At 37.9% G+C, this 20026-nt stretch overlaps 4 protein-coding genes across 8 annotated transcripts in view; 2 read left to right on the plus strand and 2 right to left on the minus strand.

The window, feature by feature from the left end:
- LOC111489554 (eukaryotic translation initiation factor 3 subunit M-like) overlaps positions 1-5176 on the plus strand; it is a 6518-nt gene extending 1342 nt beyond the window's left edge. Inside the window, exons 3-12 of one of the 4 annotated variants that reach the window (XR_002719399.1) lie at positions 105-243; positions 320-532; positions 689-821; positions 1249-1399; positions 1499-1608; positions 1681-1778; positions 1880-1949; positions 2176-2286; positions 3995-4041; positions 4632-5176. Coding sequence is in view for 2 of the 4 variants with exons in the window: in XM_023137846.1 (XP_022993614.1) it covers positions 105-243; positions 320-532; positions 689-821; positions 1249-1399; positions 1499-1608; positions 1681-1778; positions 1880-1949; positions 2176-2265 (1004 nt within the window). In the remaining 2 variants the exon portion in view is untranslated. The other 3 variants (XR_002719400.1, XM_023137846.1, XM_023137847.1) reach the window with 3 other exon arrangements.
- A 1076-nt stretch (positions 5177-6252) lies between these two features.
- On the plus strand, positions 6253-8876 carry LOC111489514 (receptor-like protein kinase FERONIA). Its single transcript, XM_023137769.1, has one exon. It carries the CDS (start codon positions 6286-6288, stop codon positions 8797-8799), a length of 2514 nt encoding a protein of 837 aa, XP_022993537.1. The 5' UTR covers positions 6253-6285; the 3' UTR covers positions 8800-8876.
- Positions 8877-9022: 146 nt separating this feature from the next.
- Positions 9023-10714, minus strand: LOC111489540 (UDP-glycosyltransferase 83A1-like). The gene has a single exon (XM_023137821.1). The coding sequence runs from the start codon at positions 10633-10635 to the stop codon at positions 9154-9156; it is 1482 nt and encodes a 493-aa protein (XP_022993589.1). The 5' UTR covers positions 10636-10714; the 3' UTR covers positions 9023-9153.
- An 83-nt stretch (positions 10715-10797) lies between these two features.
- Positions 10798-14029, minus strand: LOC111489574 (solute carrier family 25 member 44-like). 2 transcript variants are annotated; one of them, XM_023137875.1, is made up of 6 exons: positions 13510-13947; positions 11988-12369; positions 11702-11898; positions 11361-11505; positions 11124-11274; positions 10798-11034 (listed from the first exon to the last, which is right to left on the minus strand). In XM_023137875.1, exons 1-6 carry the CDS (start codon positions 13566-13568, stop codon positions 11003-11005), a joined length of 966 nt encoding a protein of 321 aa, XP_022993643.1. In that variant the 5' UTR covers positions 13569-13947; the 3' UTR covers positions 10798-11002. The 2 variants fall into 2 exon arrangements, with proteins under 2 accessions (XP_022993643.1, XP_022993644.1); XM_023137876.1 differs by lacking the exon at positions 10798-11034 and having other exon boundaries at positions 11130-11284; positions 13510-14029.
- Positions 14030-20026: the final 5997 nt, after the last annotated feature.

The raw sequence follows: 20026 nt of genomic DNA on the forward strand, positions 1-20026 counted from the left end.
TTTTTTTTTTTTTTTTTTTTTTTTTTCATTTTTGTGAAAAGAAATTGGAGGAGAGAGAAAATGTTTCATCCATGTACACTAACACGGTTCTTCCCCTGGTACAGATCTCGAGTGTGTATTCACTATTATCTGTAATCTTGTCACGAAGTCTGGAAACCCAGACGAATCATTCGAAATAGTGAAGGTTATATCTGCTAAGATTGGCCAACAGCCAAATGACAAACCTGCACTTCGTTTGAAGATGTAATGCATGCCAAATTTGTGCATTTTGTTATATGATTTGGCTCTTCTTTTTTTAAAAAGTTTTCATCTATTACAGCTTGTTCAATCTGTACAACCTGCTTGAGAATCCATATAGCCGGTTCTATGTATACATGAAGGCCCTGGATTTATCTCTTAAGGGGAAGGTCCCTGAACATATAATTCCCTCATTAAAAAAGATAGACAGTTTCTTGAGAGAGTGGAATATTGGAATCATAGAGCAGAGAGAACTTTTCCTCGCCATCTCCGATGTTTTGAAAGGAAGTAAGAGGTATCACAGAATGAATTATGTTACTTAACGAGTGTCCTTTAGTATCTTTTTTACATTTTTACTACTTACACTTACTGTTACCTCCTACCTTTTTTTGTTTAGTCTTACTCATTATTATAAACTAATATGTGATTGTCAACTTCTCTTTGGTTTCAGTTCTGCAAATGATTATTTCAAGTTTCTTACCAAATATTTGGCCACTTTCACTGGTGAAGATGACTTGAATGAAGCAAAGGAGGAAGCTGCTCATGCAATTGTTGAATTCATTAAGGCACCCAACTTATTTAAGGTATTTTAGTGTCTTATCCGGGAATTATATTTTTGTGTCTTCTGTGGTGAATTATATTCTTAAAGCTATTTTACCATGGCTCAAACAACTTGTTACTTTTTTTTTTTTTTTTTGAGTTTGATAAAGGTGGAGATTCAAACTTTGACCATTTAGTTCAGGATATATGCTCATGTCTAACAAACTCTGGTTATTGTTTCTTGTTGAAAAAACTGAATATTTTTCATAAAAGTGTTTATTGGACTGCATGTGAGTTTTTGGAATGCATTTTTGTTCTTCATATTATTTTTATTTTTTATTTCTTTTGGCTACTGATTAAATTAGAAGAGAAAAATTTTCACCATTGTTGTATTCCTAATTTATGTTTCAAATTTAATCTTTAACCAATATTATTGACTTGTTGTCTAAAAACTATTCTTTGTGTTTGCAGTGTGATTTGTTAGACATGCCTGCTGTAGGGCAACTGGAGAAGGATCCCAAATCTTCATTGGTTTATCAGCTTCTGAAGATTTTTCTGACTCAGAGATTGGATGCTTACTTGGAATTTCAAGCTGCAAATTCTACTTTATTGAAAAGCTATGGTAAACTTCTTCACTCTAGTTATAATTCTAATAATCACTAATTTTAGCTTTGTTTTTTTGACTCAATACTCATTGGATATATTTCTTGCACTGGTGAAGGTCTCGTCCATGAAGACTGTATTGCAAAAATGAGGTTATTGTCATTGGTGGATCTTGGCTCAAATGAATCTGCCCCCATTCCGTATGCTCTCATTAAGGACACACTCAGGGTAAAGTAACTTCCCTTTTACAAGTTTACTTTTGTGTTTTATTTTATCATTTGGGTATGATTTGTGCTTCAGATCAAGGATGATGAGGTGGAACTGTGGGTCGTGAAGGCCATTACTTCCAAATTGATTGACTGCAAAATGGACCAGATGAATGAAGTTGTGATTGTGAGGTGTGTGCTGCACACTATCCACATCTCTGCAACACACTTCTTTGGTTAGGCATAAGCTTATTTTGTACCAATATAATTGTTCTTTTGATGTTCACATGCAGCCGCTGTAGTGACCGTGTATTTGGGCAGCATCAGTGGGAAACGCTTAGAATGAAGCTAGCCACATGGAGGGTAAGTTATTTCTTTTGTCTCTCATAATATTAAAGATAACTTCCGTCAAAGTTCCTCTACATGTGTCACATTTTCTTTTGGGAGTAGACAACTATAAAGTCCAGTAATTAGTCGTAAGTTTGGACACCAATTTTTCCTTTAACAAGGCTTGACAAGGTGCAGTTAGTGATCTGCCTTTCCTTCAGGTTTTCCTCCTTGAACAAAACTATGGTTGATGCTTTTACAGGGTAATATTGCGAATGTCATTGGCACCATTCGAGCAAACAAAGTAGTTGAGGATGGATCACAGGGTGTTCAAGGTTTGGCAATTCGCTGAAGATTGGATTTTTGTTCATCTGTAAGTTAAACCATCTACCTTTCTGCATAAATTCTAGGATGTATCATGTTTTACTCAATCCTCTAAATTTGTTCAAATTTTGACTTGGGGAACTAGATTCGAATTGGTTTAAATTAATGGCTTATACCATCGTCTATATACCCCTAGGCCATTCAATCGGCTCTCTGATCTTAATTTATTTGAGTAGTGTTTTTTTTTAATTTTATTTTACCTCCCTCAGATTCAATTTGTTTTTATATTTAGCATCTTTTGTTAATAGCAACTATGCATGTTGGCCTTGCTCTTTTGAACATAGCTGATCGGTCAGGTTCCTTTCTCTTCTATACATATCCATCAAATTTCTAATGTCCCACACTTAGCAAAAAGGGGTGAAAATTTCTCATGGAACCTGCCTTAAGCTGGCGGTGTTGGGAAAAACTTTTTCCTGTATTGGACCCCAATTCCGGATCCTTGGAATTAATACTATATAACCAGAAACAAAGCCCAACGACCAAAATTCAAAACTAAAATGGGGAATTCCCACCTTGAGCCTGCAACTTTTCCCGTGGAGAATTCCCACCTCAAGCCCAACCAAATATTAGGAGGATTTATGTTGTGGACGGAGGGTGAATTATTTCCTAGACTTGTCTTGCCTGTCCTGCCGATGCCCAACTGACAAAGATAGAGAACGAACTTGAATCTTAATCATTGTACAGTTTTTGCATAATCATTGCTTGAAACTCGGTTATAATCTTTGTCCGTTGGATTCGTTGGTGGCATTGTAAAATGCTTTTCCTTTCAATTAATCATGGCAGCGTGCAGTGTTGGGTGGTTAGCGTGGAAGAGGATTTTGTTCATAGATGAGAATTTTGAGAATTGCTCACCATGTTCTCTTTTTTGATGAATAATTTGTACCTTCTGTATGAAGGTGAAATGAGAACTTGGAAAACCCATCATTAACTATGGGTTCTGTCGGTTTGGATTTTACACACCTTGTCAAGTGTGAATAGTTGCGTAGTGAGAGAGGAAAGAAGAGAGGGCTTAAAATTTAACGAATTTGTGTTTGATCATTCAAATTAAAAATCGACCTTAATTAGGTTTGTTATTATCCAACTGTCAGTTTTTGCTCCAAGGAAATGTACAGAGCTTAAAATTGAAGGGGCCACGTATAAATTATGTTCTGTTCAACTTATACTTTTTGGGTGTTGGTTTTAGTATTGATCTTTCACTTTTTGCCATCCCACTAAAATGCTTGACGTCTTGTTAGTGGCAAAAGTAAAATGTAATGTGTCCCATCTTTAACTAACTTTAATTTTAAAAGCTTGTGCGACATGTCGGCTCTACCAAACTGAATTATGACTTCCTTTCCTGCTAGTATAATTATTTTCTGGGTCTTTGGAGTTAGATTTTTTTCCTTTCTGTTTTTCTCTCTTGAAACTACTGAAACTATTAGATTGATATGAAACCCATTCCCTTCCAATTTATTAGATTTATAGGTTTGAAAAGAAAGAAAATTGTATTGTTTTTGAACTACTTTCTTTATGTTTCCGGTAATATATAAGGTTACTCAGTTGTACTTAAAGCACTATATGTATGCAGGATGCTTTTCAACTTTAACTTTTATAAAGTTTCAATCTCTTTTTAGCCCATAAAAAAGTTTCAATTTTGTTATTTATTGATTAATGTTTTTCTATTTTATGGTTTTTCTTTATGGGTATTAAACTTGCAGGAAAGGCATAATTTTAGAGGAGTCGAATTATTTCAGCCTTTAGAGAGGTAAAACTGTCATCTTGCTCAATTACCTAAGATTTAGTCATTTATTGACATGCAATATTCAAACAAGCTTCTCTATATTATAAATCAATTAAAGCTATTTATTCCAAGATTTCCAATAAAAGAAAGAAAAAGCTTGGAAACAGTGAGCATGAAGAAAGGTAGAAGGGAACCCACATCACTGTTCACCACCACGATACAATGTAGACAAAAGAAAAAGTGAAACAAAAGCAAGACTTCTCGATACTCATATTTCGAGGGAGTTGTTCGATATATTATTAGACGTTGCCCTGTTGTAGCTAGTGTTTTAAATACATAAAATCATTCTAAATAGATTGTTAATTGTTTGAATGTTTGAATGCAAAAGCTTGCAAATTGGTGAGACTAATGACACTATAAAATGAATTTGGATAAATACAAAGTTTAAATTATAAAAAAAAAAAACTAAAGCAACAAAAAGAAAAGGGAAGGATAATATAGTAACAATAATGCAGAGAAAGAGAAATTAGAATCCCTGCCTCCATCTCCAAGTTTCTTTAATTCCCACTCAGACTATAAATTCCCCCTCCCACCATTGTTAATCCCACATTCAGAGAAAGAGACAGAGAGCCAAAAATGGGTGGTCGGTGTTCGTTTTGGGGAGTTGCAGTGGCGGCGTTGATGGTGACAATCATCCTCTGTTCCAGCAACAGCAGCAGAGCTTCGAGTCTGGGCAGGGCCAACGCCACGTACGGCGAGGTGGAGGTGGAATCGCTGGTGCGTCGTGAGATAGCTCGGTTTCTGAATTTTCAAGGCATCAAAGTCTACACAGACAAAACCCAGAACCCGAACGTCAAATCTTGTGGTAACGGCCAGGGAAACCCCATGGGCGACTGCAGTGGTAGCCCCACTAATAAGAAACACTGCAACTCATACGCCGGCGCCGGCGCCTGCTAGAGTCGAACCCTTTGGTTCCATATTGTATTATTGTTTCCTCTTTTGCTCTCTGTGTTTGTGTTTCAAGTTGTTGTTTATAACGGTTCTCTGTCTTCTGTGGAGCTCTTGCTTTAAACAGTCATGGTTGGGTGTGGGTATGGCTTTGGTTGTTGCTGTTGTTTGTGTCAAATAAGAACAATGAAATGCCTCATCTTCTTCTCCATCACCCACATCTATACTAACCTTTTAACTCATCGTGTTTAATGAGTCACTAACTTCGTGTCCAATAATTTATTAATTTAAAACAAAGGGTTGAAAATGCTACCAACTGTATACGATCATCTACCAACTTTTTTTTTATCCCTATTTCATCTAAACTAAATAAGATCGTTGAAGTACGACAAATTATTCAACGATATGCTACAATATAGACGTTTCATTAGTATCGTTGATACGTATTAAAAATTATAATTTGAAATATTTGCTCATAATTCAACAATGATAAATTGTCGGTTACTTACTCTGTGTTAGCCTCATTAGATAATTTATCATGACGGTGATAAAAGTTAAAGGAAGAACGATGCAATGTGTTGTCAGGAAGAACGATGCAACGAGTTGTCTTTTTATCGACTCAAATACTTTGGTAACGTGGAATGAATAGATAATTGGATGACCCCAATAATATTTTCTTCTAATATATTACTTTTTTTTCGGCAATTATTTTCTTCTGATATATTGCTATTTTGGCTCCACTAAAACTAACTTTAATGTCAAAAAGTCTCAAATTCAACCATCTTTACATATTAAAATATGAAAAAGTGATAGGACTGATAAATACAAAGTCATTGCAATAATGAAACCACAAAGATTCAAAAGCATAAAAAAAAAAAAATAAAGAAAGAAGAAGAAAATGGTTCTTTTAACTAAACATTATCGTGAATCATTTGTCATTTTTAAAGTTCGTTTATAATATATGGTTGTTAGATTCATCTTACACCCCATTTTAACATACACATGATTTGTTCGGCTCGTAATTTATCTATTCAACACAATTTTTTAATTTTGATTTATTGAATCGCAAACTTTAGCCAAACGATACTAGAATATATAAGTTAAGAATAAATATATATACGACACCAAAATTTATATCCTAATTATACAATTATTTAATACTCCACAACAAAAATTTAAAGTTTCTATAGATCTGTTTTTTTTTTTTTTTTTTAAATTCAATTTTGCTAGTTATTATTATTTTCCTCTATTTTCATTTCAGGCTTTTTAAAAAGGATAATCTTTATGTTCCATTGCAGAACCAAATTCATTCATTCATCCATGAAAATCCTTACTCTTCTCTTCCCAATCTTCTTCTTCTTCTTCCTTCTTCCCTTCACTTCTCAAACCTCTTACTATGTCCCCACCGATGACATCGCCGTTGACTGCGGTATCGCCGCCTTCAGAATCGCACGGGATGGCCGGAATTGGACAGGCGACTTCGCCACCCATTTCTCCCCCTCCGACCCACCAAACGCCGTCAACAAGTCCACCGTCAGGTCCAATTTTGCCAACGCTGTCAACGACCTCCTCTTCAAAACCGCACGCCTCTCTCTCTCCCCCTTCACCTACTCTTTTCCGGTCACCGCCGGCCCCAAATTCATCCGCCTCCACTTCTTGCCAGATGCTTACGGCGAATTCCCCGAATCAGACGCCTTGTTCACCGTTCAAATTGCCCAATTCACTCTCCTCAAAAACTTCAACGCCGCCCTCGTAGCCGATTCCTTAAACCGAAACACCATCTCCAGAGAGTTCTGTATCCATGTCGCCAGAGAAGCCCCGAAATTGAATATCACCTTCATCCCATCTCCGAATTCTTACGCCTTCGTCAACGGAATCGAAGTTGTCTCCATGCCGGAAAGCCTTTACTACTCTCAGGCGAAACAGGGGCCGACGCCGATAATCAGAAACAACATCGCCCTCCAACTTTATCACCGGTTAAACCTCGGCGGCGACAAGGTCCCGCCGAGTGAAGATTCCGGCATGTACCGAACATGGAATGGGAATAATCCGTACGTAAGTTCTAAGGTCTTCAAAATTGAAAATTACTCTGCTCCTATAAACTATACAACTTCCACTCCTAATTTCACAGCCACAGATTCTGTTTATCAGTCCGCTTTAATTTTGGGGAATAACAATCTCTCACGCAACTTTTCAATGAACTTGCCCGTCGATGCCGGATTCAATTATCTGGTGCGGCTCCATTTTTGCCAGTTTCATTATAATCTGTTCCATGAAGAACAGAGACGTTTCACAGTGTTCATAAATGGCCGGAAAATCGACTCCCTCCATATAAAGTCCGTCAATTCTCCGATTCACAAGGACTACAATGTTCCAATGGCGGATGGGCGTACAAATATCCTTGTTGATTTAATCCCATTACTGAGTGAGAGATTCGATGCATTTTTGAATGCAATTGAAGTGTTCAAACAGAGCAATGGCACTAATCTTGCTGTACCTAACCCAATGGGGCCGGCTACTCCACCACCGGAAGTTAAACCAGTATTAAAAAAGTCAAATTCAACGGCGATCATCGCCGTCGTGTGCGGCTGCGTGGGGTTTGCCATCTTATTCTCCCTTCTTGGATTCGTGATCATACGAAAACAGAGTAAGAAGAAATCTAGGAAGAAGAAGAAGAAGAAGATGAAGAAAATGACCGAGGATATCTTACTACCTGAACGACGGTGCCGGATTTTCACGTTTGAAGAGATTTTAGATGCGACAGATAATTTTAATCCGGAGGGGGAGATTGGAATTGGTGGATTTGGTGCCGTTTACAAGGGAATTTTGGAGGAGGAAGAGGATCTCACCGTCGCAATAAAACGGCTGAATCCAGAATCCCAACAAGGCGCACACGAATTCAAGACGGAGATCGAATTGTTATCAGAGCTCCGCCACGCAAACCTTGTACCCCTCATCGGATACTGCTTGGAAGGCATAGAAATGCTGCTAATTTATGAATTCATGCAAAACGGAACATTTAAAGACCATCTCTACGACACCCAAAATCCTCCTCTGCCATGGAAGAAGCGCCTCCTAATCTGCCACGGGGCGGCGCGTGGTCTAAACTACCTCCACACCGGCGTCGATCGACCCATCATCCACCGTGACGTGAAGACAACAAATATCCTTCTAGACGAAAATTGGGTCGCAAGAGTTTCTGATTTCGGGATGTCGAAATTGGGGCAGAGCAACACGGCGGTCATCACGGCGGTTAAAGGAACCTGGGGGTATTTGGACCCGGAATATCACCGCCGTCTTAAGGTGACGGAAAAATCCGACGTGTACTCATTTGGGGTCATCTTGTTCGAAGTGCTCTGTGGGAGAAAGCCACTGGACCCCCTCGCCGGCGAAGAGAAGTTCAAGCTTACGCTATGGGTTAAAAAATGCTTAGAGAAAGGGAGTGTTTATGAAATTATTGATCCGAATTTGAAGGGGAAGATTTCGCAGGATTGTTTGAAGCATTACTTGGAGCTGGCGGCGGCCTGTATTAACGATCAGTCGAAGCACCGGCCGACGATGGCAACGGTGGAGGAGAAGTTAATGTTCATCTTGCAGTTGCAGGAGGAAGCAGATGAGGATCGTGCCGACGACGAGTTGAACTATCCAGAGGGGCCATTTTCTCCAATCAGGTCGATGGTGGGTCCTGTCCGGAGTGAGTCGTATAAAGGCCACCTCGCCACCGTGCTGAGCGGCTCCGATTTCACGGCGTCGACGCTTATGAGTGAAGATATGTTCAGTGAACAGAGCACTAGCTCTGCGTCGCTTTCTCGGAACCAGCCTGCTAATGCCTAGTTTGGTAATTTCGGTTATTTTGTTCCCTAAGTTTAATCTTTATTGTGATTTAAATATAATAATATCATTTATATCTATCGATAATATAAGTATTTTCTTTTTATAATAATTTTCTCTAATTACTTAGAAAGGATGATATATAAATATATACATATATATATTAGCACTCACACTTGTTAATCCCACATTGGTAAAGTTAGAATTAATCACCTTGTTTACAAGGAGCATTTGAATCCTTGACAGTCGGCGAGGTGGAAAGCGTGGGCTTGTGACCCAAACGGGGGCAATAAAAGGGGTGAAGAGAGTGGGGGTTTGGGCCTAGAAGAGAAGACAGACCTAAGCATAATAAACATATCAATCATCATCATCATCATCTCCTTGCTTCGCCCATCTAACAAGTCGAGCGAAGTTGAGGGCAGAAGGAGCATCAGCCCCTTCCCAACACCTCCCTATGTCCTCCGCAAGAGCTCTGCTTCGACCCTTCGTCTCTTCATTCCCTGCGACTAACTCCACCTTCTTCTTGATTTCCCAACGACTTACAACCCCATTCACTTCCCTTTCAAACCCAATTCCCACCTTCCAAATCTCAGTCACGTATTTCATGTTCAGAAAATGGTCTCCCACGTACGGCCAACAGACAAACGGCAACCCACTGCTCACCCCTTCGATTACAGAGTTCCACCCACAGTGGCTCATAAAAACCCCTACAGAAGGGTGGTTCAGCACCTTTTGCTGCGACACCCAACTCACTATTTTCCCTTTCTTCCCTTTAAAACCCGCTGGCAATTGGTGCTCCGTTCCCTGCCGCACCACCCACAAGAACGGCCGCTCCGTAAGCTCCATCCCCATCGCGATCTCCTCAAACTGTTCCCGGCTGAAGGCGGTGCTACTCCCAAATCCCATGTACACAACCGACCCTGCCGGTTGCTGGTCTAGCCAATGGATGCAGGAGTCGTCTTCTTTCCATAACTGCCCTGCCTCCGTCGCAATGAGTGGGCCGATCGTTAGAAGCTTGGGGTTGAGTGAAACAACTTGTGGCTCCAGTACGTGAGGCGCTATCAAAATGTACCATTTCGCGTAATGGCACCCTCGCTGGACTCTAACCAAGTGATCGAACAAAATCTTTTGCGAGTTCTTGAATGGAACGCGCCGCCAAGGAAGGTCACTAGTGTGGATCATTGAGGGAGTTCCCAGTGATTCCAACTCGATTGTCTTTTCCTCTACCGGAATCCCTTCTGGGGTCATGATGCCACTTTCAATAAGTTCGTTGAGGCTGAGATTCAAAACAGAGTGAGCGGCTGTGAAAGGCGTGAAAATGGCTCCTTTCACGCCCAAACTGGCAGCGATTTCGAGGACCCAACCCATCGACATATCGACAATGGCACAAGCGAGGCCGCCGTCCTGCTCCGTGTTCATCTTGGCAAGCAATTTCTCAAACTGTGGCTTTAAATTGTTCATTGTATCCACGAACAGCTTGTGTATGTCGTCTCTGTTTTCGTGGAGAGGAAACCCATCAGGGAGACCCAAGAGCTCAACGTTTGGGCCAAGGATTTGGTCCATGTTTTGGCCCATGGCTGCCAGTAGCTTACTGTGAATGAAATGTGTGTTGATCATCGTGATTTTGATGCCTTGCTTTGCCAGCCCTTTGGAAATGTGCATTAGAGGGTTAACGTGGCCTTGTGCAGGAAATGGAATCACGACTACTCGTCCACCCTTCTTCTCCACCATTATTGTTGTTCTTCGAAGCTCTGGGGTTTCTCTGTTATCATTATTCCCGATCTCTCTCAGCTTATATACAGGAGAGGGAAGGGAGGGAAGCATGTTTGTGTGACCCATTTTCAAGGGATAAGAACTGAAACAAAACTAATTAAAAGTTCAAAATAATAATAAACAAAGGATTAATTATTGAGACAGTGAAGTAAATCACGCTTTTGTTGTGAAGCGTTAACTAATCTTCACATTCATAACGTGGGCCATACAACAACAAGAATAATATTTGTTAGTCAAAATACAAATGCGAGAATACTAAGCTTACATTGTGTATTTGAGCAGAGTTTATTGTGATGAAATAATAAGACAAAACATATGTCTAAAAAAATTAGGAGCTATTCATTCCCCTCTGCAATTCAGCCTGGCCTTGTTGTGAGGGGTAAAAAATGTTGGCCGCCTTGCCTCGCCTTGCCTCTAAACATCTTTGACGGGCTCAACTCTGTTCATCATTTGCACACAGGCGCTCTAAATTTTGCACAACAACACCCAATCAGAAAGATGATGAAGGGGAAAAGTATTCACAAACACAACAGATAAGGATATGAAGTCCATACTCAAGTACTCGTAAGCCAATATCATGGAGGTTCCCCAGGCTGACATGCTGAAGAACCGAGGACCCAGCCCCCTGTAGAAACCTTTCCATCCATCCTCAGCGATTAAGCTTTCAACAATTTGTCTTGCTGTCTTCCCTTTATCGCCCATCACCTATGAACACCTCCATACCCCATCAAACTATAAAACTCCAGTGCAGTACCAGCAATACAACACACATTTTGATTGGGAGTAAGTACCTGTAAGCGAGTCTTTATGGTGTCCAATGGTGTTGTAATGAAGGAAGCTGTTGCTCCTGCAATTATTCCACCCCCAGCTTGCACTGAAATAAGTTGGGAATGGCTAGGAGCAAAGCTCTCCGAAGCTGAGTTTTGGCCTAAGAACCTTCAATATTATAAATTTCAACGTCAGATCAGATATCTGTTGGACAATTCCTACTAGCGTATGTGTTCCATTTCCATATTGCATCTTTTAGCCACAATAGTTCAAAACACAGTAACCACAATAGTTGAAATGCATATTATGCAATGATCAAAACTCAACGCTTGAACACAAATGAAGGAAAATTACCACGTCTCACCTCCAGATGATGCGTTGACTTGCACCATAACTTGCCCACCATACAGCACTAGATGGAGAGTAGGTTATAACAGATAACCCAAAACCTTTATACAATCCCCGGATCCCATCGGACTTTACCAATTTACGAGCAACATCTAAGCCCCCGTTATATCTTGTGTTGCCCGAGTATCCTTGAACCATTAGCTTTTGACTAATCTGAGTGGAATCAATATTCAAGCTTTTAAGTGAACAATAGATGAACAAAAACCAAAATTTAAAAAAAAAACTAAAACAAGTCTACATACCACATCAATTGGAACGAAAACAGCTTGAGAGAAAAGAGATGCAGTCATTCCAGCTAACCCATTTGCTATAGCAGCCTGTGAGGGTTCAGAAAATTTAAATGGCTCAACCATTTTAAAGGCTCCCACTTTGGTCGTCTCCAAAGCGGTAAGAAAGATAATCCTTGCAGGAATTGCACCAGTGATTACTGTGCCAAACCCTCTGTAAAGACCAGGAACCCCATCACTCTTAAGTAAGCCTTTAACGACAGACACCGCGTTTTTCTCTGCAGAATCCTTTACAGCAACCTGCATCCTTGTTTTTACAACGGAAACAGGGTACAGTGCAACTGTAATCCCAGTAAAGAGCCCAGCTCCGATGCCATAAAATTTTGCTTTATCAAGCCTGCAAGATGTAGCAGGATTGATAAACAAAGTAGCGTATAAGATATTGCAACTTTTTAGTCTCAACATGCTCAGATGCAAAACCTACAAACTTGCCAAGTATCCAGCCAATTCCATATAGCATTTAAGTCAAAAGAATATAGAAGAGCACAAATATTGCAAACGGACCCACCGCTAGCAGATATTGTCCTCTTTAAGCTGTTACAAATGGTATCAAAGCTAGACACCAAGTGATGTGCCAATGAGGAGGCTGGGCCCCAAAGGGGTGGATTAGGAGGTCCCACGTTGATTGGAGATGGAAACGAGTGTCAGCAAGGATGCTGGGCCTCGAAGGAGGATGGATTGTAAGATCCCACGTCGGTTGGGGAGGAGAACAAAGCATCTTTATAAGGGCGTGAAATGCGTTTTAAAAACCTTGAGGGGAAGCCCGAAAGGAAAAACCCAAAGAGGACAATATTTACTAGCAATGGGCTGACTATTACACTAACAATCTCAATTTTCAAGAATAACAAGCCAGTGTATACTATACAAGCAAAGTACTTAAAACGTTTCAAAAGCACGAGCACCACCAGAGACTAAAAGATAGCATCTAGTTGACTAGTTGTGACTACTAAGAGAACAGCCGAGCCTGTTCATCATTTTCACAAACAGGTTAAAGCATCAAATTGCAATGAGTATCTCAAAGCCAGAATTATCCCAAATTTCAAGTTCTATCTTAAACCCCAGGTTAATTCAAGTTTGAGAAGACGTTTCAAATTTAATCCACAGATCATATCACGAGGTTTTTTTCCCCCAAGCCCTACTATGGATCTCTTACTCTCTCTCACACACACACACAATTACAAGGTGTCACCTTCCCTCGATATTTCTTCTCTTATAGATCATCAAGAACCAAAATAGAGCGCTCAATAACTCTACGATCTACGGATGCATCAAAGTCATGCATAAGGAGAACAAACAACAAAGCCAGAGTGGTCAATTAATACTGGAGCGAGTCAGCAACCTATATCATTCAACGCAATAGCTGAGAAAAGTTTCCAAATCGAAGTACAGAAATATATGCAAATACAGTAGATACATGGAATGGAACGGGAAAAAAGAAAAAGAAAGGCAGAGTAAAGGAAAGGGAAGATGAAAATACTTGTCCCAGTTAATCTCAGTCTGACCAAACGACTGAAATCGCGAACTATTCGCATCCATGGCCTCCCTAATCTGAATCGAACAAACAAGGAGGGCAAAGCAAATCAAGATACAGAACTCAGGAACGCATTGATAAATCTAAGAAGTCGGTGAACCAAATGATATCGCCGAGAACGATGGGTGCCGTTCCGACGAGGCGAATCGTGTAGAGCAACAGCAAGAACAGCGAAAAAACGATGTGAAAACGGAAGTGGGTAGGTGAGTTCTTCAGGTTTCGCAGTGAATTCCTTGTTTTCTTTGAAATTGATTGCTTAGAGAGACAACAATTTGGTGGGAAAGGGGTGTTTTAGTTTTTGTTTCAGCTATTCGATATTTGTTCTGTTCCTCTTTGCTGGTCAAAGAGACAGCGCCCGCCCCCCGTTGGCGGTGACCAAAGGCGGCCTTTTGTATACAAATTTGGCCTTTGGTTACATTTGGCTGCTCCCCAATCACGCGGCGCATCGCCTTTCTCTTCACGTTCTTGCTTCATCTCGTATCTTAGTATATTCCTCTTTTTTTGTTCTACAAACTATTGGTGCAAGGGAACACCGAAAAACCGACCGAACCGCTGCCGGTTTGGCGGCTTCGGTTTTCAAATAAGAACGACCGAATATTTACTCGGTCTTGGTTTTCGATATTTTGATTATTTCCGTCGAGCCCATTCAAGTTCAACTCACACCAGCCCATTTACGAATCAGCGGGCCCATTAAAGTTCAACCAACAGAAGCCCATTTACAAATCAGCGGACACATTCAAGTTCAGCCAACAGCAGCCCATTTAAAATCAGCGGGCCCATTCGAGTACAATCCTCAGAAGCCCATTTACAAATCAGAGGGCCCATTCAAGTTCAACCCATAGCAGCCCATTTAAAATCATCGGGCCCATTCAAGTTCAACTAACAGCAGCCCATTTACAAATCAACGGGCTAGCCCAACTGAAAATAGTGAGAAAGGCAGGGGTGCGGGGATTTGTGAGGGTGTCAAGGATATGGAATACCATTTTCATCAATGGCCCTGTTTAGCTAACCAAATAAAACCTCCCATGTTCACGCCTACCAATGAAATAAACCACCAAACAAAGGCGTTTATCGACCCCGAGCTGAAAGAATTCTCGTTGCCGATCACGAACATGCCAAAAACGTCGAAGACCAGCCTCGAGTCACAACCAAAAGAGGGAGTGCAAAAACCGGAGAGAATCATGAACACTCGATGACAAGGGAAAATCAGCATGTCACCATAATTCCAAGTATCTCTTACCCATCCTTCAAACTTATCACGCACCACCTGAATATCTAACTTTCTAAGAATGGTTCATTCTCCCCTTCAATCAGTATGAAATCTCACAATCCATTTCATTTGGAGGCCTAATGTAATAGTTTTGTAACAACTCAACCCCACTATTAACAAATATCGTCTGCTTTGACACTTTATGCATCACCATCAATTTAACGGGTTTAAAATGCGTGTGCTATAGAGAGATTTTCACACCCCTTATAAAAAATGTTTCGTTCTCATCTCCAACCACGGTGAGATCTCACTTTTACCAGACTCTTTCTTCAAAAACAACTCTCAAATAATATATTTCTTTTTTGAGCTTTGGATACTTTGAATGGAAAGCATTTGTGTGCATCAGGGGAGATTCATTCAAATTCATTCATTGATGAGTGGGGTAAGGGCCTCTCAATAAATAATTTCCATTTTATATGTTTTTAGCTTTTGGAACATATCAAATTATGAATAATATATTATTCAAAATTTATAATACACAATAATCTTTTACTTCAGGTAAACAAAAAAAAAAAAAAAAAAAAAGCTAATGGGCCTAAATATGTGGGCCAAAGCCCATTATTGCATTGGTACTTACCAACCCAATACGATTAACAGCGGGCTTTTGGGGGATTATTTTACGATTTTTTTATTTATTTATAAACTATTAAAAAAAATAAAAAAAAAACTCAAAAAGAAAATTATTATTATTTTCAGCAATAATTAGTTACACAATAAATTATTGTTGTAATGTTTGCTTTGTGTGTCAAAAGTGGGCTACAATTACGTATGAAATTCATTATTTAAAATAAAATGAAAAAGTTAAAAACAATTTATAAAAAAAAAAAAAAAAAAATGTTCCTGAAAATCCTCTTTGTCTTGCATTGTTGCGGTAACAATGGGCACCAAATTGTCTGATCTGCTACCCCACAAATCAACGACTTCTATTTTATACCATTAAGTTTATTCCCCTCTTCATTTTTGCCCTACTTTCAATTATTTCCGTGCATTATTGCCCCCACGAGTATTCGACCCTAGCTCATTTGATAACCGTATAGCCTTTGATTCGAGTTCGTGCTTACCCGAATCTAATACAAAAATCGAATGTTTTATTAAAAATTATAATTAGAGTCATGCAAATTCCAACGATTATAAATTCAAGAAGAGAAAAACAAACATTCAGTCAAAATAAACATTGGGTTTTCAACCTACTTTAGTATATTAAAAAAAAAATGCACACTTTCTCTCTCTAAATGCGTCGAATTAAAAACTATATATTAAAATTAAATATAAAGATTGGGACATCCAAAGTGAAGCTATTAGTGAGAAGCACATGTGAGAGTAGGTAGGTTTAGAGGTATCCAACACATGCTACCAATCTTTAGAACTATAATATTAAACAAGAGAGAGAATTATATTAAAAGTTATAATATAAGATCTGGAATATCATAAAAACCTACTAATATATAGTTTCAGTAGTAACATGGTTCATGAAATTTTAATGGGCTCCATGTTATTGGGTGCTTCACACATTCTATGATCAAATAAATTTTATGAAAATTTAAGATAAAATAGATTATTATTATTATTATTATTATGGTTGACTTAAATTATAAGTGAATTTGTCTTCTTTCTAATTATCAAACATAACAAAGATTGCTTAATTAAACCAATTTATTAGTATAATTACATAAAACATAATGATTAAGAATTAGATTTTGAGATCATCGCATGCATGCATAAAGCAAATTTCCAGCACATTCACCCACAAAATTAAAAAAATAAAATAATTTTATTTTTTTGAAAAATAAAAAAATAAAAATACCAAAAGTCAACCCCCTCTTCATTTTCATTCACAAGAGCATACATAAAAGGAAGATATTCAAGTATAAGGTTGATTGGAGGAAACAAGATTCTCCAATATCCCTTAATTTATTTATTTAATATTTTTCGGAAACAATAATTTTCGAAGGATTTCGACCCAAACAATCATGTTTGTCGTTACCCTCTTTTATACGTAATATCATCAAATGACACGTCCGACAACATCAATGAAAAAAGAAAAGATATTAGTAACAGACTACATTATATAAACCCTGGACTCGAAAGAATTATTAAAATCGAGGTGTATGGAAAAACGAGACGTATCGGTCACCTTCGAAGTCGTTAAAATAGTTTTAATCGAGTAAAATTAAAAGTAAAATAGAGTAGATATAGATATATATATAGATATATATAGAAAGAGAAAGAGATATAATTGGAGGTGGTATGAGTAACATGCAGATGGGGAAAGGAGTTGTTGTTTGTATGAGAAAGAGAATAAGGGAGAGGAGGGCCACAAGGGGGGAGGAAGGGGGGAAAAAGGCCAAGTTTTGATCCTAATTGAGGGGAAGCAAACACCAGATGATCACATGGGTTTTGGTACCCTCTTTACAACAATATATAAGGGGTTATATATTACCTAATGTGGGTTTCCTTTTTCCTTTTCTTTTAAATAAAACTCCAAACAACTATGGGAATGGGAATATAGAGAGAAAGCAAACAACAGCAAAGACAACCACTTGGGTTGGAGCCATCAACACAAGTATGCAAATGGGGGACCTTTCTCACATGGGGGTGGGAGGCTTCTTCACCCCTTGTGGAGCCAAACAAACCCCCTTTCATAACTTTTTCTTTTTCTTTTTTTTCCTAACAAAAACAATCTTTTTTTTTTTTTTTTTTCATGCCCACGATTCCGTTTCAGTATCTGATGTTCTCGACATTCGTCTCGTTTTTGAAAGTGAATATCATCGTCCGTGCTTTCACCACACTTGAATGTGTATCTTATTGACATACCAGATATTGTCGCATAGTAGAGGTTTCTACACTTTTATAATGAAAGTTTTGTTCATTCCTCTCTCTCAAACCGATCTTGGATCTCATAGTCTTTTTTTCCTAACAAAAGATTTTTTTTTATGCCCACGATTTGGATTCAGTGTCTGGTGTTCTCGACATTTGTCTCGGTTCTAAAAGTGTATATCATCCCAAAAGACCAACGTCAGTGCCTTCCGCACACTTGAAAGTGTATCTTATTGACAAAGCAGATATTGTCCACTTTGGCATAGCAGAGGTTTCTGCACTCTTATAATGAAAGTTTTGTTCCCCTCTCTAATCGATGTTGGATCTCATAATCCACCCCTTGGGGAGCCAACGTTTTCGCTGGCACATTAGTGGATGTCTGGCTCTGATACCATTTGTAACAGCTCAAGCTCACTGTTGGTAGATATTGTTCGGTTTAGACCATCACACATTGTCATTAGCCTCATGGTTTTAAAGCGCGTCTACTAAGAAGAGGTTTCCACGCTCTTATAACGAATCTTTTGTTTTTCTCTCCAAGCGATATGGGATCTCACACGTAGGCAGTAACTTTCAATTATTTTAAGTCTTTCTTAGTCATTTTACGTTAAGAATCACTCTCATTCATATGTAGTTTTGGTTCCACATAAATTAAAGATAAGTTAATTGTTTTATGAAATACAGTGAATATACGTTCATTGGATTTAGATTTTTCGATTGAGAAATTAAGTTATATGGGGTTTCAATTTTATAGAACATAATGTATGAATAGGTGTCGAGACAATGAAATCTCAGTTATTATCGTCGTTTTGATATGATATTTATTTTCATCATTGTTAAATTCAATAATCTTCATAACTAACAAAGACCTTGTCTTTACTCGACATTTTTTTATCGTACCTCAACATATATAACTCGCTCCCACTCAAAAAGAATATTTCAAATATTGTCTTCCACTAATGTTTTTTTCCATGCCATAATCTCTATGTCTATCTTCGTACAATTTTAACATTTTCTTACAAACTAAAATGTTCTTGAGCTTTTCTTTTTTCCTCGTACTTTGTCTTAATTACATCGGTTGTTGTTGCAATCTAATAATATTAATAAATAAATAAATAAAACATGACGATCCAAAGATGGAAATAGATGACGTGGAATTTAGAACACCAATACTTAGTTGACACATCATCTTAGTCCCATAGATGTTGTGACAATTTCATTTTATTTTATTAATATTTTTTTGCTAAATAGATATGATTAGCTCTTTGAAATTATTAATACTAAAGAGTGATATTGATTAATAAAAACAAATTATTATATATATTATATTATATTTGCAACTAAACAAATTAAATAATCATTTCTTCTTTGAAACGAGTCCTAATAATGAACCTATCCCGCTTCAATTATGCATGGAAAATGTGTATTTTTTATATATATATATTTAATTCATTAAATAATATATTGAATTATGATATATTTAGTTTTTTTTAGTATCGAACCCGTCGATATATTTTTTATATAATTTATACAGACATCTACAAAGTTTGATACCATAATAAAATATATTAATTTTAGCTCCCAAATTTTAAAATGTCGATTTTAATCTTTAAATTAGTCGATAATTCTTTATAAAATAATAATTTTGGTGAAAAAAATAGTTGGATGAGATATTATTAAATCATAACAATATGTTTTTTTTTTTTTTTTTTTGTGGAGAAAATAAATAAAAAAAGGAATGATTTGAAATTAAAATAATATATATATATATATATGGGAAGTGAAGAAGTGAGCATCGAAGGACAAGCACACGTGACCTTCATCTGCCACACTGCCACTGCCAAACAGAAACTACTTCCCTGCAAAACCAAAAACTATATAAAAGGTAAAATGGTCTTTTCATATTTTTTTTTCCTTTTTAATGCTTTAGAAATAATTTTTGAAGACCTATTTTTAAAAAAAGTTTAATCCTGATTAATACGAGTAGTTAATATAATGATGTGGGACCCATTAGATACTAAATTATATTAAATCCTAATTGGGAGTTATAATGAAGTGTTATTAAAGTTGAGCATAATAATAATAATATTAAAGAACCGTACAATTGTTGTTGCCGCATTCTTAATGCTAAAGAGGTTTTAATGTCATAAATGCATTGCCTTGTGGCATGGTGGTCCTAAACCAGGATGTTTCTATGTCTCAACCCCCTGATTTTAATAACACTTGTCCCCGTTTTTATGTTTCATTCAATTTTATACACGTGAGCTCGATTTCCCTCATTTTATTGAATTTATGGGTTAATGGACGCAGAATTGGGCAAAGACAGGGAATATAGGTCTTGTCCCCGACCTCATTTATCTAGCTAGAAAACATATATTC

The sequence above is a fragment of the Cucurbita maxima genome, unplaced genomic scaffold, assembly GCF_002738345.1.
Source record: "Cucurbita maxima cultivar Rimu unplaced genomic scaffold, Cmax_1.0 Cma_Scf00014, whole genome shotgun sequence".
Taxonomy (NCBI): Eukaryota; Viridiplantae; Streptophyta; class Magnoliopsida; order Cucurbitales; family Cucurbitaceae; genus Cucurbita; species Cucurbita maxima.